The sequence below is a fragment of the Sturnus vulgaris genome, chromosome 20, assembly GCF_052056855.1.
Source record: "Sturnus vulgaris isolate bStuVul1 chromosome 20, bStuVul1.hap1, whole genome shotgun sequence".
Lineage (NCBI taxonomy): Eukaryota > Metazoa > Chordata > Aves > Passeriformes > Sturnidae > Sturnus > Sturnus vulgaris.
The window spans coordinates 6,706,524-6,730,939 of record NC_142262.1 but is presented as its reverse complement, the minus strand read 5'-3'; the positions used below and the strand labels follow the sequence as shown (position 1 = coordinate 6,730,939).

At 49.2% G+C, this 24,416-nt stretch overlaps 1 protein-coding gene across 2 annotated transcripts; it reads right to left on the bottom strand.

The window, feature by feature from the left end:
• Positions 1–7,940: 7,940 nt before the first annotated feature.
• LOC106854321 (melanin-concentrating hormone receptor 1-like) lies at positions 7,941–14,700 on the bottom strand. 2 transcript variants are annotated; one of them, XR_015807768.1, is made up of 3 exons: positions 14,491–14,700; positions 8,539–11,001; positions 7,941–8,438 (listed from the first exon to the last, which is right to left on the bottom strand). XR_015807768.1 is itself a non-coding variant. In XM_014878193.2 (2 exons), the coding sequence occupies exons 1-2, from the start codon at positions 14,546–14,548 to the stop codon at positions 9,953–9,955; spliced, it is 1,107 nt and encodes a 368-aa protein (XP_014733679.1). In that variant the 5' UTR covers positions 14,549–14,700; the 3' UTR covers positions 7,941–9,952. The 2 variants fall into 2 exon arrangements, 1 of the variants encoding a protein (XP_014733679.1); XM_014878193.2 differs by having other exon boundaries at positions 7,941–11,001.
• Positions 14,701–24,416: the final 9,716 nt, after the last annotated feature.

Below are 24,416 nucleotides of genomic sequence, written 5' to 3'. Positions count from 1 at the left end.
TCTCTTCCTGCTGCATTGGGGTCTGGGGTGCCCTGGGTGGGGGTGAGCTCTGGGAGCTGGGATTGATCCCTGTTCCCTGTAGCACCAAGGGGCTCGCTGTGCCTGGGCTGGAAGTGCTTTGACCTGCACATTCAGGCTGGTTCTGGAGCTGGTTTTGTCTTCACCCAGAGCAAGCACAGCATGAGTGAAGTATTCCTTCTTTTCACAGCACCGACGACAGCGTAACATCAGCGATCTCAAATTAATGATATGTTGAAAGCTGAAGGCTAAGGCAGCAGGAATTAATATCCTTGAGACCTGTCTAGTTCTGCCTCTCCTGACACCTCCTAATTTTCCATGTAAATTGGCTTATGGATCTCTGGCTCTAAGGCTGTGTTGTGTGCTGGGGGAGTCTGGCGTGTCAGCTAGGAAATTATCCAGAGTAATGGTAGGGCTGTAATTGTGGTGTAGCTATTCAGATCTGCCTCCCCTGTGTGGACACCCTCTCTGTGACTATCTGAATAATCACTGCATTTAGAGCAGTTTCACATGCATTTCAGGTTTGTTAAATACTCCGTGCCAGCGTGTGATGGGTCTGTGTGTGCACAGTTGTGCTCGTAATAAAACATCATGTTTAATCCTTCTCTTATATTGACCCAACTGTGCATGAACAGCAGGAGCAGTTCTTACCTACACACCTAGAAGAATAAGCCCAGGCTTCAGCTTATCCAAGCAAAGTAAATAAAGCCAGAATTTTGGAGGAAGTAAATAAAGGTGTGAGCACAGCTGCAGGCAAATCCATTCAAATAGTATTGATTTGCTCCATTCTGGATCTGTTACTGTACACCAGTACTGTATAGCTGAAATCTGTTTCTGACTTCACAGAAAATCAAATGTGGGAGTTGATTTTTAGAACTAATGTTGCAATAGAGGCAAAAAGCTGTACAAGTCATTTGTTCAGCGGAAATTCATTCAGCTTTCAAATTAAAAAAGGTTTATTGACTGGTGTGTTTTAAGTGCTGATGATTTGAGGACTGTACAGTACAATGAGAACTTGTTCCTCCACACAAATATAATAAATAAAAACAAAGTATGTTTTTATATATAGAGCCAGAGTCCCTTTGTGCTATGGGTTTGCAATTGGAAAATTCCCTCAATTTGCACACTGCAGTGCTGCTTACTTTTGAGGCCTGAGCTGAAGATGGGAACCATAGAAACATCAATAATAAATCCCCAGAAGAAAATGAAGCTTTGCTGAAATAATATCCCTGCTTGACCCTGAAAGATGGTTATGGAAACAAGCCTGTGGGAAGCTGGAGGCAGAGCCAGGTGTGTGCCAGTCCTCAGGGGATGCTCAGGACATGCAGATGTCCCTTTCAGGCTCAGCCCAAAAAAGGCTGGCAACTGCTTTTAGGTAGATGTGTATGAGAGCAGGGGTTTTTCCTAAGTCCAGAGCAGAGAATGAAGTGTTCATTCAGTTCAGTCACCCAATTTCTGCAGTGTCTCAGCAGAGATGCTCTAAGCACCAGCTTCACTCTGACCAGTTAAAGTATTTTTGTCTGCCAGGGAGGAAATGAAAATGTGCAGACCAGAAACTCTCAGAGGCTCAGGAAGGATGTTCATTCCTGTGCTGGATGGTTGTGTTGCCAGCATCCCCTTGCTGACACTTTGTGTTTTATTGGGTTTACTCTGGTGTGTGGGGTGTTGTGGCAGCAGCATGGCCAGGGAATGCCTGGGAGGGAGCCTGGACAGGGAGTGGAACCCCTGTGCCAGTTGGACTGAAGAATTATAAACAGCCAAAACCGGGCAGAGCCACTAACAAGGCAATCAGAGTGAAATAGATTTTGGTAAAACTTGCCTCTGGTTTTAAACAGCTCAATAATTCTATTCTCAGAGTTTGCTTGAAGAGCTTGGAATTGACTGTGAGGTTTTTTTAATTTTCTTCCCTAAGACAAAGTAGCAGGAGCCAACTTCTGGAGGTGGTATATTTAAAATGAAGAAACCAAATCCATTCTTTCTTTCATAAAGAACATGAAGATTGTTTCCCTTTGCTACCCTTCCCTCTGTGCTGAAATTGTCTGAGTGTCCAGTCCCCATTGCTCCTTCTAGAATAATCCTCCCAAGGGTGCTGCTCACTTTTTTTGACTATTTCCCTATTTTCCATATTTCCACTGTCAATAGGGATAAGCAGAGGGATGGAAACAGTGGGTGAAGTTATCACTGATGAGAGTTTCTAAAAGTTTTATTGACTTAGTCCCTGAGGAACTTTGCTCTTGGAGGTGCAGCTTCTCCAGAAGCCAGGTCCCTCCCACCCTAAAATTGGAAGAGATTATGAAAGGAGCAGACTGTTCACATCAGGGCTCCATGTCCTCCTTCCTCTCTGCTCATGAATTAAGACTTAAATTTCAACTTGCACAAAACAGTTCGGAGACTTAACTCCCTCACATTTTTGTTTTTCTTAAAGGTCAACCCATTACAACCACCTAGATTCCAGCTAGGATTTCAGCTTAGACCTTCAAGTGCTCTGGACTGGTACATCTGTCATGTTATCAACACAGAAACTATTTGAGAAGAAAAAGAAAAGAGTAAAATGTCACCTCCCAGAGTGAGAACAAGTCCTTTGCTTTCATTCACATCCAGATATTTTTCCTCAGCCAACTGCTGCCACTGAAGAAAGCACAAGAACATTTTCTGCAGGCTGTGCCAGCCACAGCCCCCAGTCAGTCCTGGGGGCTCAGGTCGAAGAACAAACACTGCAGCTCAATAAGAAGGGGCTCATTTGTTGTAATTAATACTTAGCCTTTCTGCAGCATGGGAAACATTGATTGTTGTGTGAGAAATAAATCATGTGTCTTTCTTGGGAGGATTTTAATGAAACCTCCCCCCTCTTTTCCTGATGCTCTCAGGCTCAGCGTAAAAGGAAAAAAAAAAAAAAGAAAAGCAACATTCCAGCATCTCCCCATCAACCCTGAATCGTGTAGTGGCCCAATCAGGCTAATTAATATGTCTCCTGTGTGCTGAGGGAGGCTTTACCCAGCAAATCCAGCCCCACTGTTCATTATATTGCCACAGCACAGCTAATTACTCCTGGCTTTAGTGGGAAGAGGAGCAGCCCAGCTTTGTGTGCAGGGAAAGGGCAGTGCTGGGCACATTCGGGTTCTGCCTTTGCCTTTGGGCCTGCCAGTTCTCCTGGTGCTCTGAAGGCTACAGGAAGAAGAGGCTGAGCAGAGCAGTTACCTGTCAGAAGAAGAATATCACAGAGACCTAAACACACTGGAGACCCCTTTATTTTATCTCCAAACTCACCCTCAACAGCAGTTAACCAGGGAACCTGCCTTGAACGTGCTCTGGGACCAACCCACCCCTCCCAAAGGTGTGGGTACCTGTTCCCAAATGGGATGGCAGCCTGCACATGTGCATCCAGAGGGCAATGGCAGCACTGCCCAGGCCACAGGGGCAGCCTCAGACCCCTTTGACCCCTTGGCCCCCTGGAAATCCAGAGCCTCCTCTCACTCACCACTGCTTCCTCTGAAATTAATGGCATGGCATTAGAGAAAAGCCGAGCCAAACAAGGTCTGAGTCATGCCAAAAGCTTCTTCTGGCTGCCTAAGAGTAGAGTTTGACATCTCAGGGCTCTGATTTCACCACCAAAATGAGGTGCTAAGAAGGAAAGCTGACATGTTGCTGTCCTCTAGTTCCTGCGTCTAAAAATTTCAGATGTTTCACAAGTATTTATGACTGAAGCCTCAGATGAAGACTGGAGACAGGAGAATAATGAGGATCATTTTATCCTTGGAAAGTGTGGGCTGTTGTCTCAGATAAAATCTACAGTACTACTGAGAAAAGCAAATGCTTATCTTGACTGTCCTTTAGTAGAGGGAAGGAAACCAGGAGAGAGCAGTGGGTGGCTCAAGAAAGGACAAAGCCACCAGTGAGAGACCAAAGCTGCTGAGGAGCTGCAGCACCAGGGACCAGGCAGAGCAGCTGAGCCTTGACATGTTAAAAACAGCACATAATCTCCCCAAATCACCTCATGGTCCTAATTCTTTAAAATATGCTTATTTCTAAAGCTGCAAAGATCTCAGATACGTCCCATGGGCTGGGGGAGATGGCCCAGCAGTGAGTGTTGCTTCAGTTGTGTACAAGACAAGGTGACACAAGGTGATGTACAGGATTGCTCACAGAAAACAGATTCCAGCAGCCCCTGGGGAGCTGGGATACCTGGATCTGCCAGCTGTGTTTTCCAGGAATGCTTAATCCCTTCTGTAAAGAGGAATGGGATAACTTCTGAGGACATCAGGTTTTAAGCAAATTCCACAGTTCCTTCAGTCTGCTCCTTCCTTGCCTTGATGATGAGCTGGAAAAGGGCTGTGTTACTCAAACTGGGTTTCACTTGTAAATCCTGCACGGGAGGAATCTGGGATAGCCCTGACAGCAGCAAGGGGACAAGAGCTGGGACCTGCCTATGTCATCTGGAAAAGGTTGGACAGTTTTCATCAAATACCAGGGAGTGAGATATCTTTAAACAAGATCCATGGCCAAGGGTGATGATACAGGCAGTGGGAAGGAAAACAGATGCAGGGAAGATCTAAGGACTTGCCAAAGAGACCAGTCAGCACTGTTACTCTGTGCCAAAATGTGCATGGAAATGTTAGAATTTGGCTTTCTGTGTTCAAGCTGCATGGGTGAAGGGGGTGGAGGGTTGGAGCCTGGAGTGGGATGTGGGTGTGAGACATCGTGCTCTGGATGAGGCAGGAGTCTTCCTTGCTGTGGCTGCCTAAGGAGAGCTCTGCTCTCTCCCCTGAAGTGTCTGCTGGAGCAGGGAACGGCAGCCCAGTGTTTCCAAGCTGCTGTGCTTACAGCAGCATGTGCAGGAAGATAATTGTAAGAGCTCCTCCGGACTTAGCAAAGGCAACTGAATGGTAATTGAACACCAGAATAATTAAAATGATGTCACTGACTCTCAGGCTGCCTACTCTGTGAGTGGAAACCTGCAGGGGACACAAGAGCACAGGTTGGAGGGAAGGGCTGACTCATCTGTTAATTCAGTTTTAAGTGGAAGAAATAAGGTTTAAAGCTTACACAGGGACACACTCCAGTTTTGGTTTAACTGAAGCTTGGAAAAATCATTGCCCCAGATGCATTTCTGTGGATCCAGACCCTGCAGATCCTATTGCAATGCAGTGCTGGATGATAGATTTGGTACTTGGGGTGGGATCTGCTCCCTGATGTGCTGAAAACCCCCTCAGTGCTGTGGTGTAACTCACCCCTGGTGTGATGGGGCAGAACCTGGCTCCCATTTCCAAAGGACTGACCCTGTGTGGACCTGCAGGACAAAGCTTTGAGCCTTCATTGTTGCTTGTGCTGTTCAGCTGCTGTTGGGAGGGTGAGGCTGATGCAGTGGCTTGGCTTTGGAGGAGCAGAGGAGGGAGGGCTGGAGCTGGACCTGACTCCAGCAGTGTTCAGAGGTGGTGGGAGGTACTGAGTGACACCCTGATGGCTTTTCTGATATTCTTGTCCTCAGCACCTCCTGAAGTGCCTCTGGAAGCTCTGCTCTGTGCACCACCACTTCTCAAGGGTGACTTTGCAATTGTTGAAGCCCAGCTCTGCCCTTTGGGAGGAACCAAACTGAGCCACACTGGGACAGCAGGAGTGGTGCTTTCCACAGCCAAGGCAGCCCTACTGGTACAAAGATGTGAGAGGAACGATTATTGTGTCCCATATGATCTTTGGAGCTGTTTCCCAAAGGGGATATGGACAGCAACGAAGGCTCTCAGAGCTGGTATCCTCTCCCATGCCTTTCTGCAATTGTGGTCTACATCTCTTAGCAATTTTTCCCCCCAGTGGTGCAGCGAGTTCCCTGTTCAAATGCTCCCTGTGAATGCAGACTGGAGGTCTCCTGTGTGCTGGAGGGGCCCTTCACTGGGAGATGGAGGCTGTAGATGAGGCATCCTTCCCCCTTTACTCCTCTCCTGTGGTTGTGTTTCCTTTTTGCTGCCCCTCCCCAGCCCCACGCTGGGGATGGAGCTGGTGGAAAGGCTGTGGGGGTTTGGCTGTGCTGCTTTGCTAAGGGGAGGTGAGCAGGGAAGGGCATTGCTGTGTGGTCCCTGCATCTGGCAGGAGGATTTAGGAGAAGGAGAGGGCTGGGAACGTATCCGTACCTGCCACGTGGCTCCTCTCCCACCGGTGAGTCTGTTGAATGAAATGTGTTCAATTAGCAGCCCAGGAGGGCTGAGGAAACAGGATTAGTCAGGCTCTGGCTGTGTCCCAGGGGCCAGTGAGTCACCCCACCTTTCCCTCCTCCCCACCCTGCAGCCTCCATGCGTGTGCTCCATCACGGCTGGAATTCTCTCCTGGGCAGGCTCAGCTGTGCAGAGACTTCAGGTGGAGAAGGGTGTCCAGGGAATGTCACCAGCTGGGCTCCAGGGATGGCCTGGCAGAGCTGCCACTGGGGGAAGGCAGGAGTTTGCTTTGCTGGGAGGGGGGGAGTGCAATAGAGGTGACTGAGAAGGGTGAGCCAGGCACTGAATCCTGCCACGACCAACCAAGGATTACTTTGTCACCAGCGGGGAAAGTAAGAGTAAAAGTGACTGGACCATCTGCCCTTTTGTGGGAGTTTATCAAGAGCAGAGCTGTGACATGTGGCTTCACTTGCACCTCTGAGGACAATGAGGGGAAGAGGAGGGGCTGGAGAGTGAACCCATCTGTCGCCCTGCTGTCTGACAAGGCAGCCCACAAAAACATGGGATAAGTGCTGGCAAAATGAGCAGAGGAAATTTGTCTCCTCAAGCATAGTAGGCTGTTGATGTGAAAAAGCAGATTGAATCGTTTTTCTATTGCCCTTTGCTTGTGGGGGTGTTTTTCCCCTGGTTTTTCAGCTGAATTTCCCTTTGATTTCTCTCAAGATAGAAAATGGGCTGTGTATGGGAGGCAGGACTGCTGGGAAATGAGCTGTCTTATCTCTGTGCCCTTCTCACAGCACCTCTTGGGCAGCCCTCACTGCACTCGGGGCTCTCCATCCCTGCACGAGTCCCTGTTCCCTTCCCTACTTTGCAATTCCCTTTATTCAGGCTCTGCCCTTGGTAACCAAGGCACTGAGACAGGAGATCACATAATAAATACAAAGAGCAGAGAGACAAAGAGGTAAAGTTGAACACAAACCAGAATGTCAATGGACTCTGACTGAATAAAGCCAGCTCTGAAAAAGTTGGAAAAGGGATAGGATGTTTGGAGGAGGTCACACCAAGGTGCACAGGGACTGTTTAGCTCCTGGAAGGCCTTGCCTTATCTAGGGTGACACCTCTGAAGGCATTTGATCAATAGGTTTGCTCCTAAGGACAGGCTTTTGTTCATCTTGCCCTGTGCTTTGGGGTGATTTTGGGAAGCTGACAAAAGTTATCTGCTGGCTGTGTTCTTTGCTAATTTGCTTCCTGTCTGTGCTTTTCTTCCCAGCCTCTCAATACAGACACAGGAGTTCACATCCTTGTCTTCCCAAGGAGGATTTGTCACACTTTTATGGATGTACATGGAAAGGGAAGGACCCCACAGCCAGTGTTGAAACATCTGGAGTAGGAAACCCCTTCAGGACATGAAGGAATATGAGGGAATGGAAACCCTGAGCCTTGCAGGGTGGTGGGAAGGGGCACATGCTTCTCCTGGGACACTGGATAAATGGCAGCCACCTGTCCATGGTGTTGGGACCAGGCTCTCCAGTATGGCTTTGCACCTCACACAGATGAGATCTGCAGGACTTCAAGCTGGGAAGGTGCCCGTGTTGTGGTCAGTGTTGGACTGGTGTGTTGACTTCAGTGTGATGAGATCTGGGAAAGGTCAGCCCCACAAAACCCCTTTTGAGTGCTGCACCAGTTGGTCCCTTCCTGGTTAGCCCACTTGGCCCTGTGGTTTTTAGCACATGGCTTGGCCACACCGGTCAGATCGACTCACCTCAGATGGGAACAGACTTGTTCAACCATAAACACCTTTACTGTGTAAGCAAGATAATATCTCCAACGTCCTGCTCTCCGAGAGAGCCCTGATAACTCAGTCTGTTTTCACTTCTCATACTTTCCTTATGGTTGGCACTAGAGGAAGAAACACCCACCCAGTCATTACCACCTCCTTTCCCAGAAAATGTGCCAGTTCTTCCCTTCCCTGCCTAATGGGAGAAAGGTGACACAATAGCTTCCCTTGTCCCCAGGGCAAGTCTGGCTGGCACAGCACGCATCGTCCTCGACCTTCGCTCCATCCAAGCCCTTCAGGGAGAGTACTGACCAAAGAGCAAAGCAGCTCCATGAAAAACAGCAGGTGAAAATTCCTGGCAGTTAAAACGGGGCAAAGATTTTCGAGCCATAAAGCTTGAAAGTTCCGCAGATGTCTGGCTTTGTTGGCTGGGGAAACGCAGGCAGAAAATCCACAAGATACTCTCAGTCACGGTCTGGATGTGCTGGTTGTGACAGAGCCTGGAAGAAAATACAGAGAGACCCTGTCCTGAGGTTTGTTCAGTGACTCAGAAAGCAACATGCTGCATCTGATGGTGTCAAAGGTGCTGGTGCTGCACACCTGACTGCTTTGATCGCTGGAGGTGAGCGAGTGGCTGTGTGCTCTCTGCAGGGTGTAGTCTGAAGTATTGGCCGTGTTTAAATGTGCTTACGAGTGTGATGTGTGTGGCTTAGGACATCCTGTGCAGGTGACACAGTTGTGCTTTGGAGCTGAGCAAGGGTGAAATTCTGTTCTGGGCATATCGTGGGTGGCTGGTGGTGTGAAACCTTAAGTGTGGTATGACAAATTCCTTTGGACTGTTTGATGTTTTTAATTCTTAAATTAAATCCATCTACAGCAACCAGTCCCTCCGTGTCTGACAAAGTGTTGAACAATGCCTGCGTGGTCCCTGTGGAGCCTGGCACAGGCTGTTGGTGTAATCCCTGCTTTGAGCTGATCTCTGCTGTCTTTTCTCTACTTTATAATGAGCAGAGCTACTTCCTAACCTCCGACTGCTAAAGCCGCATATACAACATACAGACATTTAATTTTCCCTCTTTTAACTTTGTGTAAAGCATTTGTTATTTTTGAAGAAGCTGCATAAGCAACTCTGCTTCCCCTGAGCTGCTTTTTCACAGCTTCTCGCTCCACAGATCTCTGCACATTGTGATTTTTAGTCCTGCTTAAAACCCTCTGCCAGGGGTTCCCCAATGGCCGTGCAGACTGTGAGGCACAAGAGCAGCATGAAGAACTAGCACTGTGAAAATCTGCTCATTGCCATGAGAAGCCACAAATCTGGTGTTAGCAGCAGTAATTTTGAGAATTCTTTGCAGTCCCTTGAAGCAGTGTGATTATTATGTGTCTGATTTTGCTTGAAATATTTTAGCATTAGCATCGAAATGAGCCAGTTCCTGAAATGTTGTGGTTGCCAAACAATACAGCCCACTGGAGGCAGATGGGGCTGGACTGAAAGGCCAAGCAACAGGTCTGAGTGAGATTTCTGTCCCCAAGATCTCTCTGCTGTGTGCTTCTAGGATATCAGCACAGCCAGCAAAGTCTGCAGATTACTTATAAAAAAATAAATAGATGACATTGTGGTTCAAAGGTTCAAGTTCTGAATGAAGAAGCTCTGTGTTGAGAAGCTGCCTGATCGGGCCAAGAGGTGAGGAATCCTTGGGCAGTGCTGATAGAGGTTTTACTCTTGTAGAGTGAATATTCCCCCTGGAAATCCTCTTTCTGTCCTTTCTCTCTGTTGTATTCATCCTCTTTGAAGGCCCAGTGGGGCAGAGTCCTCCTGTGCAGGATGAAAAGCGGCAGCACATAGCATCTCATAGGCTGGGAGCAGTGCAGGAGCACAGGAATGGAAAAGAGAGGCACCTGCATTTTGGAGGTGGAAGTTTGTAGTCCATAGGCATTTCCAAGACCTGCCTGCAGCTGCTGCTCCTCCATCAACTCACAGATCCAGAGCTTTCTGCTGCCATCCCTTCGGAGTGCCCTAGTGAACAGCCACAGTCACCGGCAGCGAGCGTGGGGAGAAGTCCTCCAGGAACTGAGTCTGCTGGGTGGATTCTGGCGCCAGCTTCAGGCACACACTGGCCTCTGTCATGCTGTTGTTGTTGGCAGAGCTGCTGTTGCGACAGGGCTCCTTGGCAGGGCGAATGGCCACCAAGAACTGGCGCTTGAAGGTCTCGCTGAGGGCGATGTAGAGAAAGGGGTTGAGGCAGCTGTTGGCATAGCCCAAGCTAATGGCAAAGTTGTAGGCATAAAAGAAGGCCACGGATGGGGTGTCAATGCCCAGGTGAACCAGCTGGAGGATGTAGAAGGGAGCCCAGCAAATGAAGAAGGCAGAACAGATGGCCACTGCCATGCGGGTGACCTTCTTCGTGCGCACCCGGAGACTCCTCTGGGGCAGCGGCACCACGGTGGTGGCCATGTGCTGCAGGATCTTGAAATAGACCACGCAGATGATGAGCAAGGGCACGGCGAAGGCCAGCATGAACTGGTAGAGGGTGAACCAGTAGATGTCGGTCTCTGGGTTGGGGAGCAGGAGAGCACAGCGCACGGTGCCGTCCTCCAGGGGCATGAGGCCGGCGTACATCCACACGGGAATGATGGTCAGGAAGGACAGGAGCCACACCAGGCAGATGACGAGAGCCGCGACGCACGGCGTCCGCACGTAGGTGGATTTGAGGGGGTAGACGGTGGCCAGGTAACGGTCCAGAGTCATCACTGTGAGGATGTTGGTGCTGGTGATCTGGCTGTTTGTGTCCAGGGCGGTGATGATGGTGCACAGGGGAGCTCCAAAGTACCACGAGCCATCGCCTAAGAGCTGGTGGATGAGGAAGGGCATGCCCAAGAGGAAGAGGAGGTCCACGATGGAGAGGTTGAAGATGAAAATATCGGGCACGGTCTGTTTGCATCTCAGCTTCTTCTTCTTGACGATAGTGTAGATCACAATGAGGTTCCCCATGATGCCCAGGAAGCAGATGATGCTGAAGAGACTGGGCATTATCACATTGGTGTGTGGTGCTGGCTTCTCTGGTACTGCCAAAACAAACCAAAGCAGTGAGTGCAACCCAGAGACAACCTCTTCACAGCTTGGTGTGCTTGCCCTGTCCTGCAGATGGACCCGTCCCCACTAAAGACAAAGACTGGAATGATTTTTAATACCCTTTCCAGCACCTGGAGAGGCTTAGCTGGGGATTTGGCACTTCCTTCTCTGCCTCTCAGTACATTCAGCATGCCACCCAGAGCTGGTATGTGTAGCCATCATTCCTCAACTCTCCTGATGTGCTTCTGTCCTGCTCTGCAACTCCCCAGCCCTTTTTTGAGGGACTAACCTCTGGCTGGCATGACTCTGCATTCACCAGCACCTGACAGAGTTGTGAGTAACTTTTATTCCATGAAGTGTTTTTAGCTGTTTTTGAGGGGAGTGGGTGAGGCAGCTTCTGCTTCACACATTGGAGAAGCGTTTCTGTGGGTGCCAAAATCTGGATAAAGTCAATGCTCAGGCTGCTATCAGAAAGCTTCAGTTAATCTGCTGGGTAGTTTATCTATTGTATGGTATGAAACACAGAATTCATTGGCCATGCAGGCAGACAGCTCCTGCTTATCTGTACTGTGAGATCTGGGACAGTACTCTGTCCTCTTATCAAGGGTAGGCCAGAGAACATTCTCCTTTCCTTCTTCCTTCCCTGCCTCTCTCCCTTTCTGTAGCTTCTTTCCTACAAAGAAATCCAACAATGTGGTTAGACAAGGATTGGGAGTATGTTTCAGAGGGGCCCTTCAACAGGGATTGTCCTAGAAGAAAAACAGCTTAAAGCTGTTGTCTTTGAGTTCTGGGTGTGGGTGGATTTCCTAGGCAAAATTCTTGCCTGATAACACTTAGCTTATCCACACCAGTGCTTGGCTGTTGCTCTTTGGGATGGAACCCCCCAAACATAATCAAATTCACATTGGCCTTGTCCCTCACCTGAGTATAAAATCACATTTTGAAGCCAGAAGCTCTTGGGGACAGGAGGTGGTGTTGAAGGCAGGGATGGTGATGCTCTCTGTTCTGCAGGGCTCCCTGTGTGCTGAAGTCTAAAATAGCCCTTCTTAGCTGAGGCAGATCTCATTTCATCTCATTACTCCTCTCCTGTGGGACCTGGTGGAGTTTTTTTCTAGGAAATGGTTTTGTGTGAGTTATTTATGTGGCTGTTGCAAGGACTGTGTGTGACAGCCCCTCAGTCTAGGCTGCCTTTCATTGAATTACAGATGATTCAATGTGCTGTTAATTGGAAATGCTTTCAGTCACTGAACTGTTCAATCTCCTTATCAGCAGAAGTGGGGAAGCCTCCTCCAACAGAACCTAGGGAAATCTTGAAAATGAGATTAAGTGAAATAACAGATACTTACAGGTGCAGTCGTTGCCAAAGCAGTGTCTGTTTGCTGAAGTGGTATTTGCTGACCTCGACCTCTGGAATTCTTGAGCACAAACTTCTCCACATTTACTTTGGTGTGACAGAGAAGTTTGACAGAATTGGCAAGATAACTGGGGCTACATTGCTGGCCTGTGGCTGGAAATGTGTGTGCCATATTTCACTGCTCTTAGAAGTGGGCCATGATGATCTGCCACTGGCTCAATCCTTCTGGCATTAGGAAGCAGCCAGCTTAGGCAAGGCCAATGCCAGAACCCAATAAAACAGTTCCTGCACCATTTTATTGGGAAACCTCTCTGCAGGTGTCAGAAAGCAGCCAGTGAGGCACAGGAGAACTAGCAGGGGTCTGAAGGTGGAAGCCAGGCTTGGCTGATAAGACAAAAAAGCCTTGTCCAAACCATTTGTGGGGATTTAAGTGGTCCCTGTTCCTCCTGGTGACCCATTAATGCAAGGAAATGTCTCCTGTTATGTGATTTTTAGTAGGTAACCTACAGCCATCAGCACCCTCTCAAAACCTGACACTCGAGCATCCAAGGATATCTCAAGCCTCCTTAATGCTGGAAGATGGAGGACTAGAAACTGGAAGATGATTATTCAGGTCCTGCTGTTCTGATTGTAGCTGTTCTGAGATCTGATCTCCTTTCTTTTAACCACAAACTTCATGAGTGTGGTGGGAAAGGATTGTTTGAGTGAAACATAAATGCCACATGGTTAGCTGGAAATTGGGACAAAAATGTCCCTTTTCCTGCTGTATAATCGATTCAGTGCTCATGGTGATTCTGTAACATTTGGAATGAGCTCAGCCTCAAAGCAGGATGTGTGCATGCCCAAGGCTTTGTGTGAGGTCTGTGCAGAGCTGTAGCCTCTGTCCTGCTGATGGTGTCTGTACAAGCAGGACTTGCAAGAATTATCAGATGCATTAATTTGAAACTGTAGTTTATATCTGTTATATAGACTGGAGTCAGAAGAGCACATCTATCAAATTCTCAAAAGTTCTGTCTTTTTTTCTAAAGTCTCTTTCATCTTGAGACATCATTGAATCTGAATTTTCAGTGCTGCTTTTGTGCATATCCAAGTGAATATATTTTGTATTTAAGCAGCTACTTCAGGCATTGATTTGTAGGTCTGTGGCTGCCCTGATAGTTTTTCTTTTCAGTGCACTATGTGAACTGAATGTGGACAGGGCTAATTTTTTCTTTTTCTCTAAGGTGATTGTCATTCTAAGTCATACCGTGATATGTAAGAGACTTCATCTTCACTGTATTTCAGAAGGAAGTACCTAAGGCACACTTTTGTTTTCTAAAGGACTGTGCTGATGCAGAGAGTCAAAGACCACGTATGAACCACCTCCTGTTGGAGTTTCACCAGCTTGAACCATTGAGAACTGCCTGACCCTGAACTGCTGATCTGAAAACAGGGTCGTATAGAGAAAAAGGGATCCTGGTGAGGATCTCTGCATCCCTCTCCAGCCTTACCTCACCTTCTTTGTGCTTCCCTCCCTGTGTAGCCGGGCTGGTTCCTCCCTTCCCAGCAGCCAGGACCTGCGGGCTGCTGGAGTTTGCTGCCTGGCAGCCAACAGGTAGCGACTGGCTCCGAGCCACCGTGGCCAGCGGCGGGACCGGGCTGTGTCTGAGTGCTGTGTCCAGGAGGGCTCGGGCTGTGTTTGGGCGCTGTGCCGTGCCTAGGAAAGCTCGAGCTGTGTTTCAGTGCTGTGTCTGAGCGGTGTGGGGTGCCCGGGATGGGTCGGGCAGTGTTTGAGCGCTGTGCCGTGCCCAGGAGGGTCGGGCAGTGTTTGTTGGAGCCCTGTGCGGTGCCCAGGAGGGTCGGGCTGTGTTTGTTGGAGCCCTGTGCGGTGCCCAGGAGGGTCGGGCTGTGTTTGTTGGAGCCCTGTGCGGTGCCCAGGAGGGTCCCGCACCCCGGGGGCTCAGCCCGTCCCTCCGCCCGCCCGGCGCTGTCCGCCCTCGGGTGCTGAAGGCGGCACAGCCCGGGCGGGGTGCGGGGGGTCCCCGCTCCAGCCCCCCATCACTCCCATCCCCCTATCACCCCCAGCCCCCCACCATCACCGCCAGCCCCCCATCACCATCACCCGCAGCCCCACTGAGCCCCCGCTCACCGGAGCCGTTCTGAGCCTCCGGCGCTGAGAAGTTGCGGGAAGAGTTGCCGGGGGCCATGGCAGCTGGTGCCGGGACTCGGGATGGAGAAAGTTGGGCAAGTTCCCCCGGCGGCTCCGCGGTGGGACGGGCTGAGCCCCCGCGCTTTCCCGGCGGGATGCGGGAGCAGGGAGCCCTCCCCGAGCCGGCGAGCAGCGGCTGAGACTCGGCTGCGCTCGGTTCCGCTGCCGCCCCGCCGAGCCCGGAGCAGGTTCTGACATCAAGGAGCAGCTGACTCGGGCAGACACGCCGGGGGCGAGCATCCCTCGCCGCCGCCGGTGGGAGGGAAGGCGGGTGCGGAGCGGGGCTGGCACGGGGGCTGGGCAGAGCCCTTCACATCCCAGCCCGAGGGGATGCTGCGACCCGAGCCCTCCCGGGCACAGCCAGCCTGCCATCGCCGGCGCCAGCAGGAGTATCAGATTTTTGCTTTTTAAATAGCTCTGATCTGCCTCCAGTGTGTATTTTTCTCTTTACAGACACATGCACTTTTCATCCCCGAGTCATAGGTACAGCCTTGGTGGGGATGAAGGATGTTAAGGAAGCAAATTACCGACTGAAAATTGTTGCTTGACCCTCTGACGCCTCTAACTTCAATTCTAACCTGAGACACTTCACTTGTAATTAATTCTGTGCTGTTTTCTGTTGTTCTGCTTCTTGCCACAGCTCATTTGCTTCCTAGCTCCAGAAATTAGCTGTGTTGCTAGCTCAGATTTTATTTGTCACCTATTTGCCTTAAAAATTCTAGGCAAGGACTCCCTTGGGTTTTGAGAAGCTGTTTTACTCTTTTTCTTTGCCTTGCCAGAGCAGTAGCCCGTGCTTTTTCTGTGGCTTTGAGCTGATGGTTGTGTTGTGCTCCTGGCCACTGTTTATACATGAGATGGATTCCTCCATTACGGTTTGATAAATCACATGTTACCAAGGCAAACAGATCGTTCTGCACCTCGGAGCACTTCCTGCAGTGAAAAAAAAATCCGACATTATATCATGTCAGAAGCGAGTGAGAAATCCGGCAGCAACAGGCAAGGTTTTCTCCGTGGCAGAGCATGCTGCAGGGGATTTGGTTTGCTTTATAAAAACTACATGTGTCTGTCTGGAAATCTCCCTTGCTTCTGTCTCTTTCTTTTTGTTGTTGCAAAGGCTGGCATGAACTGCAGGAGACATTTTTTGGAGCTCCATAAGTCTGAAGGATCAATCTGTACTGGTGAAAGAGAGGCCCAGCACACACAGAGCAGCAATCCCAGCATGGTCTGTCAGCCAGATTTGGCAGCAGCATTTTCAGTATGGGCCATTTTTGTGCAACCCAAAGGAGTTCATCATTATTAGGTTGTCCTCTAGTGGACCAGAAGCAGACAGAAACCTGGTGCACCTTTTGCCCTGGCACTGAAGCTCTTAGCAATCAGAGACAGTCTGAGGTCAATTTGTCTGCTCTGCTGTAAGGTTTTTGTTGAGTCTCTGGAGTTGCCTCAGTCAATGATTTGCCTCTGAGTTTTTTTCCATGGCAGGTATCTGTGGTATCTAAGTTTTGAACATGTACAACTTGTGAAAAAGCAGTGTTTCTCAGTTAATATTGTCTTTAAAAACTCTTTCCTTCACATCTTGGATGAATGTCAGTGTTCATCTGTGTGGGGTTACTGCTGCAAAGCAAGCAGTGGTTTGTATGTGGGTGTTGGAGTGTTGTGAACAGAGTGCCTTCAGATAATTTAGTTTTATCCAGGCTTGAAGTATGGATTAGGAGTGTTTGCATGGGAAACTAATAGGCAGTTGCTATTCCAAACATTTTCCTTGCATAGACAAGCTCCTACTCAATTCCCCTGGAGAGGAATGTGCTATCTTAGAGTTTTCAAAGAAGGAATCTGACATTTAAATATAGCAGTTGTTCCAAAGCACGACTTTAGTTTTACTTTGCAATCTCAGCTATTGCTGTTCACTTAAAAAATCCTCACATATGATGAAACTGTAATTCCTTCTTCTCAGCTGTAGAGGCATAAAAATCCACAGCAGTTCTATCCCTGACATGGCAAAGCCATGCTCAGCATCTGAGATCTGCGTCGCCACCATTTCTGTGCCACTTTTATAACTGGGTTTTTATATTCAGGCTTTAACAAGGTTTGTTTTCCCCTTTTTTTGCTCTGTCAGTAATCTGGAAGTTGTTGCCCCAGGGAGGGACTGGTTGCACGGAGTTTTGCCGAGTTGAAGGGGTAGAGAGAAGGGAGGGATATAAACTGCAGCAACTGGTGATGTGCAGCCTGGCTGTGCACAGAGCTGCTGTCAGCAGCAGGAGCAGGCACAGTAATCTGCTCATTATCTGCCTGAACACTTGAAGACAGCAGCTCTCTGAAGGACTGGTTCTGTGAGTGTTCATCTACTAGAAACTGCAGCAGGGATGAGCTCTCAGGGGACCTTGGGATATAGCTGATGACTTGTACTAACCACTGCATGTAATTACAAGGAAGATTGAGGCACTAACCCCTTGAAAAACACCTCTTAAAAGAGGGATATAGTAATTAACATTTGTGCAGTGAAGCACCATCTCGACAGCCTAATGATGTAGATAAAAGTGAGGAAATGGAGCTCAGCCCTTGAACATAAAAGAAATAAAAATTACTTCTTCCTACAAACTTGGCATCACCACTAGACTTCGACCATCCTGTCTGCAGCATCACTGTAATGAAGAAAGATAGTAATCATCCAAAGCTGCTGCTAGGCAAATTCTGCAACCAGGGAATGAATCTGGCTGGTTTAACCCTGAAAGGCTCTTGCATTTCAGTAATGAGTTGTATTTCCTGTGCCTGTCCCAGCTGGAGATCCTGACTTACGCAAGGCGAGTGGAACCGCAGCATCCCGTGGGGCAGAGAGCAGCACCAGCTTCTGTTACCGTGCTACTGAAACCATTCCCCAGCTGGTTTCACCAAATAATTTCTCATTAAATGGAGACTTTCTCGTTTGCTAAATATTTATTTAGCACCTGGCTGCTGCTCGGATTTGCACTCTTGAGAGAGGAGCCTTCGCTAAGAGCCAAGTTGCAAATCCTCCCCTTGAACTCACTGCTCTCCTTACTTATGAGTCCAGACTTACAGGATGGGTCTCTGCATTTTATTGCTTAGCTCTTTGACTGTGATTATATTTATCAAGTGGCCTAATGGGTGAAGTTTTGTCCTTGCAGTGGCCTTAGGAATAGGGATGATCTCACTCAGGATGTGTTAGACATGGTGCATGAGCCCTCCATGCTGCCTGGGTGCTATCTTTGTCTAATAGCTGCACATCAGTCTCCCTTCTTTCCAGACAAGATTGGTAAAGTAGTTTCCAACTGCTGTTCCATTTTATCTCCTTTGATTCTGTAAAGTGGGTCTTTGTCACATAACATTTCCTTCCCCGTAGATGAGAAGTGATAGCAAACTTAAATTATTTCCCTAAAGCCACATGCTGAGCTTGAGGTCAAAAATTGACAGCAATTCTCTCTACGCAGCATCTTATCCATCTTCCTGCAAGGTCTATCATCCCTACTTTGGTATCTTCACAGAGGGATCTGTACTGAATGTAATGATCCGATTATGAAACTAAACACAGAAAACTCAAATGTTTGGAAGAGTAGGTTTGTGAAGGTAGCTTGGTGGTGACTCAGATGCTGTGTCATTGATCCAGATGTGCACAGCTGTATGTATGGTCTGGCAGGTTGGAAAGAAGCTGATGTTGCCTTGGTGCCTGACTTGATTCAGGTTGGTGCTGCTGTGTGACCCAGTTGTCCCTTGAGCTGGTATTAACGAACAAGGAGCCTGAGCCATGAGCAATCTCCTGATTTCCCAACTGCCAGGCTCTGCTTTCTCTTAGACGTGTGCATCTCTAATGAAAGCACCAGGTGAATTCCCTTTCTCAGCTGCCCGATAGCCACATGTGGCTTTACAGGAATTTTTCAGCTAAATGGTCATCTAAGCTCTTCTGTCATCTGTGCTGGATTTCTAATTAATTAACACAAAGTGGGCATTTATCTGAAACCAGATGATGACCTCCTCCCTCTCCACAGGTTCCTACCCTTGAAATGACAGGTCAGAGCTGCCTGGCTCATTCCAGTCCCACACTGCTAATTTGAGGTTTAAGCCCTCAGCCTTTGCCCATCCCACTGCTCTCAGTGAGCCAAAGGCCAGGGCAGCACCTTCTGCGGTTTTGTTTTCATTGCTAAAGGTTAGAGGATCCCAGAGACAAAGGCACAGCCAAAAATAACAAGGGGCTAAGCAGGACTTGCTCTGTGAGAGGCTGGTGGGCACCAGGGGTGGGCCAGCTGATGTGCTGAGCTCAGGGATGTGGATGTGTGCTTGGTGAAATGGGCAGATCCCCATTGTCCTTGTCGGGAGATAAGAAGCTGCCAGCACGTCTTGATGTTGGACAGGAACAGCCAGGAGCCCTCAGGGAGACAAATCCTGCCTCAGGGTATGTATTTGTTCTTAGACACTGATTCCCTTTTACATGAAGAAGCACAAGGAGAGGGCAGCTGTAACCTGAATTCCTTGTGAGTCTGAACTGAGGGGAAAAAAGTTTTGGCTTGGATCTGTGGCTTGTGGATAACTGTTCATGGAGCTCAAGAGGAGACACAGCAGGAGGATTGATGACCGAAAATAAGTGTCTGCCCAACCCAAAATGAGTGCTATGCCATCCTTCTTTTCAATGAGAATTAGGATGTTGTTAAGCTTGGAAATGGAAATTACAGATCCAAGATGAAGCTAAAGGGAAAATCCTGAGAGGTTCAAGTCAGGGAAACAAGATAAACTCCATTCCGTGTCTGGAAAGAGCTGTCACATGAAATTGCAAATCCAAGTGTAAGGATTTATGACAGAGCTAATAAAAAAGTGGTGTTTTATAACCAGAGACTGCAATCCTGCTGCCTAGTTCTGAGAAGGGGCAGGAAGGGTAAGAAAGCAGTTGATTTTTCAAATCTACCTGAAGTCCAGTAAAACATTTGATACAGCATGTCACAGGAAAATTTTAGTTTGCAGAAGATATGAACAAGTAAAAAATCTGTAGAATTAATAAGTAATTAAATCCCAAGTGAGACTGCAGCCTTGTGTCGAGGGGGCTGTCAGCAGTGGTAGCATGGGATGGGAAACCCTTCTGATACAAACCTGCAGGCCCCAGGAAAAGCTCTGCTCACCTCAGCAGCTGGGTCACTGGAGCAGCCAGATGTTCCTTTCCTCTCCACTTTCCCCAGGGAAACCAACCATATGTTCCCTGTGCTGCTGCAGGGCACAGAGGCATCTGCTGGGGTTGGAGGCAGTGGCTCAGGGCAGTGGGAGAGGTGGGAACCTTTTAAAATGATAATGAAAAAGTAAAATGATGCTCACTAGTGAAAACAATAATCAGTAAAGCGCTTTTCCTCTTGGGCTGTTAAACACTGAGAGCAGAGGCAGATGCTCCAGCAACAGCAGCCAGCATTTGTTATCAGCTGGGAGTTCATTAGTTGGAAAGATGGGAGAGGAGCAAGATGTGGGTTCAATGTGAGCTCCCTGTTTAGCATGGCTCAGAACAACGTAAATGTGATTCTTAGAGGGACCTGTCGTGATGTTCCCTGGCAGGAGTTGCTGTTGTTGTGTAAACTGGGGCCGAGGCTTCCTCTGGAAACCTGTGTGGATTCTTCATCTTTCATGTCCAGATCTACACAGACAGTCGAGCTGCAGAAAGTGAGTGAGTCAGAACAGAGTTAGGGCACAGGGAGGTGACCAGGGTGATGCTGGGGATGAACAGCATCCCACCACATCCAGTTGTGCAGATCAAGCTCACAGAAAAAATGCTTTCTGCAATGGTGCTTTCTTTCAGAATCAGTGCAGGTTCCAGGAGAAGGGTTAAACAAGCAGAAGCTGGCCGTTTTGCTGGCTGCCTTAAAATATTTGGAGAGAGTTCATCTGGATAAAAATCAGCCCCAAATGTTATTTTTGATTGACTCAGTTCCTGGAGGGTTTTGCAGCAGTGGAAGATGCGGATACATCACTGTGATGCTTTCTAAATGTCCCAGTTTGCCACTGGGCGTCTTTCTCTCCTCTCCCTCTGATTTTTCCTGCTGTGTGAGAAGGGCTTTTGGTCTAGAAGGCAACAGAGATATTTCTTCTGCCTCCTGCCCTGAGTTGTTACTCTATGCAAAAGGCCCCTTCCCACATTTTGAGCTACCCTAGCCCCATGGTTCAGTGCACTCAGATTGTCTTTCCACTGGCACCATGCACGATGCCCTGCTAATGCCTGGGGTTTTTTCCTCTGATCCTTATTTTCCAGACAGTCAGTGCCTTTGCAAAGCCAATTTTAAATGTGCTAAGTTTTGTATAAGACCACGTGTGTGTGTGTGTGAATCTGGGCTGCTGAGGTTGCAGGTGGGGTTGTCAGCAGACCCAAAAAGCCAGACCTATCTCTAGTTCCAGGATTTATTCCCGTCAGAAATCATAGTTAATTAAAGCCTTCTTCTGAAAGGAATTTCTTAGCCACACTAGAGGGATAACAAAGTGAAAGCCGTGTCCTTAATCCTGCCCTTTCATCTCCTAGAAATTCCTTCCTCTCCTGTCTCTTTCTCTCTGTCCTGATTGTTAAAAGAAATGAGAAATAATTTCCACTTGGAAAAAACCCAAGACAACAAAACTCCAGCCCAGCTGATCGCAGCAGAAGCTGAGGAGACAGAGCTGAAAGGAGGGAGCTGTTAATGAAGCATCAGCAGCGAGCCAGGGGCAGGAGCTGGAGCCCATCCAGATGGCACTGCTAATTCCCTGCATCCACTTTACAAGCGTGTCCTCCTGGGAAGAGCTCTCCACAGCACTGGTCAGCTGCAGCCTTGCCCCCACCCCCAGGAAGGGATTTGCTTGGGTTATTCCAGGCCTCCAAATCAACTCACCTGAATTCCGTCTATGGATGGGGAATGACATCTTCCCTGCTGACCCACTGAGGGAGAATGGAGCCCCAGACTTTGGTTTCCATGCATTCCTGCATGGATGCATCAGCGCTCCAATTGCTGCTCTCCTTCCAGCATCCATGTTAGCATGGCTGGGAAGGGCCAGGAGGAAGGAAGAGAGGGAGCAATGGGAATGCAGGGATCAATAGGAATGGAGCCTGGGGAGCAGAGGTGCAGCAGCAGTGCCCTGATGATGGCAGAGCGTGCTGTGGCTGTGCTGGCACTGCCCCTTCTGCTCCCACAGCTTCCCTTAACCACAGGCAACCCGGATATTCGTGTTTCCTGGCCTGGCAGATAAGGCAGCCTCGCCATTAATCAGGAAGCCTGGAGAATGGGATCAGCGCGAGGCAGGCGTGCTGCAGAGTTAATCTCCTTTACTCCCCGATGATGGATGGAGCTCATTGCAGACATTAATCAAGTCTGTGAGTGTGCACCAGGCAAAATGGATTAGACACTGTGCTGTTGGCAGAGGCACGTCCCGGGTCCCTGGGCAGTCCTGGAGGAAGCCCGATGTTGTGGCAGTGCCAGTCAGGGCTGCAGCACAGCCAGTGGTGTGGGTGACAGCGATTATAGCTGCCAGAGCCCCAGGATTGCCTAGGTGTGTCCCCTTCTGCACTGCTGTCCCCACTTCTGCTCTGCTGGTGCTGGCTGTGCCTCCCCAGGGGCTCAGGGCTGTGAGCTGGGTTCTGCTCATGGCTGGATTGTGCTTGTCCGTGGAGCTGCTCTTCTAAACAACCCGCAGAAGGTCCTGGGATGGTTTCAGAGACATTGGAACATCTCCAGTTATGCAGCCCCCAGATCTGCCTGTTACTCAGAGGAGACCCAGCTGCCTGTGAAGGGAAGCTCTGGTGGGAATGGAGAAGGAGCATCAGGCAGCAGAAGCCACCTGTGAGGCTCTGGAGACTGTGGGAAAGGGCTGTTCTGGACAAGCAGGAATAAGATCCACTGTGACATCCCAACCCTGGCCATGGCTCTGCAGAATCCCTTGTGAAAGACTTTTCTGGTGTGAGATCCTGTTCCAGGTCTGAACTGTGCTGCTTTGGACATCATGGATTCGAGGAGCGTTGTCTTGGAAGCAAAGCAAGATGTTTTCAGGCAACATGAAAAAATGTTTTTCATCTGCTTTGTACTGGTGTTGGAAGGACCAGCAGTGAGAACAACCCCAAATCCTCATCTTCCAAAGGGAGAGAAGTTCAGGCCTGAGGAAGCAGAGGGGAAAACCCTGGAAAGTTATGGACTGTGCCACTGCACAAATGTCACGCCCCAGGGAGCAGGACATGGATTTCCAGCACAGCCACCCTGCAGCACCTGCTTCCCCCTTGGAAATGAGCAGCTCTGGGTATTCCCTGAGCCCCCGTGGTTGGAGCCATGCCGGTGGCCCACGCGCTCCCTGCTGCACGGCAGCTGGAGGTTGCAATATCCACTGACAGCCAACGAGCTGTGGTTTGCTGATGATTAATGACACCTCCCTCCTCATGGGAGCCATTCAGCCTCCACGCAGCTGGATGATAACGGAGCCAGAGCGAAATTTGGGTGTTTCCAGAGAATAAGGCCCACGTGCAGGGAGTGCAGTGCTGCAGTTGTGATTTATTCCTCCCACATCGATCCTGGAAGGGGGCTCCTTTTCTGCAGGTAAACGTGCCTGACCTTCATTTCCAGGATGGATGCAAGTGGATGGGTGGAATCCAAGAGGTTTGTTAACAGATATTTTCTTTCCCCCCTCTGCCTTAAGTGCAAAGCCCAACTGACATCAAAGCAACAGAAAGTCTAATCCCGTTTTGAATCAGTGCAAGCACATGCAGCGAATGTTAAACAGGGAATCCGGCTGCAAAAAAAGGGAGGATTATCTTTAATTTCCTGAGTGAGGGACTAAGCAAGGGAGACGGAGAGAAAAGAAAGGCACAAGACCAGAAAGAAGTGGCTGTCAGCACAGGGAGGCTCGAGGAGGAGGACGAAGAGGAAGGCAGGGTGAGGAGGACAGTGCAAGCAGCAGCTCACGTGTGCCTGAGAGGTGAGTCCGGACTGGCATGTGGGAAGGAGCCCCATGACAGCACCTGCCCAAGCTCCCACAGGGCTTCAGGAGAAGGGTTTGGGTTTGCTGTGCCAGGGCAGGGGCTGCTGAGGACTGTAGCTCCTGGCTTGCACAGCTTCAAGCCAGGACTGTGGAGTTGCTTTTCAAGGGAGCTCAGAGCTGGAATGATGTAGCAAAGGGTTGGTTACCTGTTACTTCTATGGGGGAAACTAATTGTTGCAAAATATACTGCCTACCATAACAGAGCTTCCTAAACGGCCAAGCCCTTCTACCTGTCTGAGAGCTGACTCTGGGTGGGTTTCTGTAGCTCTTTGCCACCAGCAGGTCTCACCAGCTCTGCTAAGGGCACTCACTGCTGCATTTCACACTCAGGCTGATGCTCAGCTTCAGGGCATGAGTTCATGGAGCTGTGTCCAGGTTCTGCTTGGATCTGGGATGTATCCTGGCATTGAAGCCCTTCTGGTAGGCAGCAGCTGTGCTGTGGCATGACAGGAGATGTCTGGGGCCAAACCAGCCCAAACCTTTTTCTGCCAGAGCCTGGTCTCTGAGAAGGAGCTGATCCTTCTCCTCCTTATGGGCAGTGCATCTCTCTTTTGATGAAGCCCCCTAATTCATCTTCTTGGACTGCTTCCAGGAGCAGCTATTGCCCCAAGGGTATGTAAGAGGTAATGGAGTAAATATCTATGTAAGCACCTTTGTGTCCAGATCCTCCATCCTGCTCTCACTTTGCCTTTGACAGTGGTGCCAACAAGGTGGAGTGCTGAGCAGGGTGGGAAATGCTTGGCCTGGATGTAATGTGGGGAGGAGATAGATGCCAGTACAGGAAAGGCTCCATGGGGACAGGATGTGACTTTTGAGGATCAGGAATGAGACTGACAGTCGCTGGGCTGCTTAAGGACACGAGCAAAGCCCAGCAGTGGGACACCCATCACCCCTCA

Coding starts and splice junctions, on each gene's coding strand:
- LOC106854321 (XM_014878193.2), bottom strand. CDS start 14,548: ATGGCCCCCGGCAACTCTTCCCGCAACTTCTCAGCGCCGGAGGCTCAG. Junction 11,002..14,490: donor GGAGGCTCAGAACGGCTCCG/GTGAGCGGGGGC, acceptor TTGTTTTGGCAG/TACCAGAGAAGCCAGCACCA.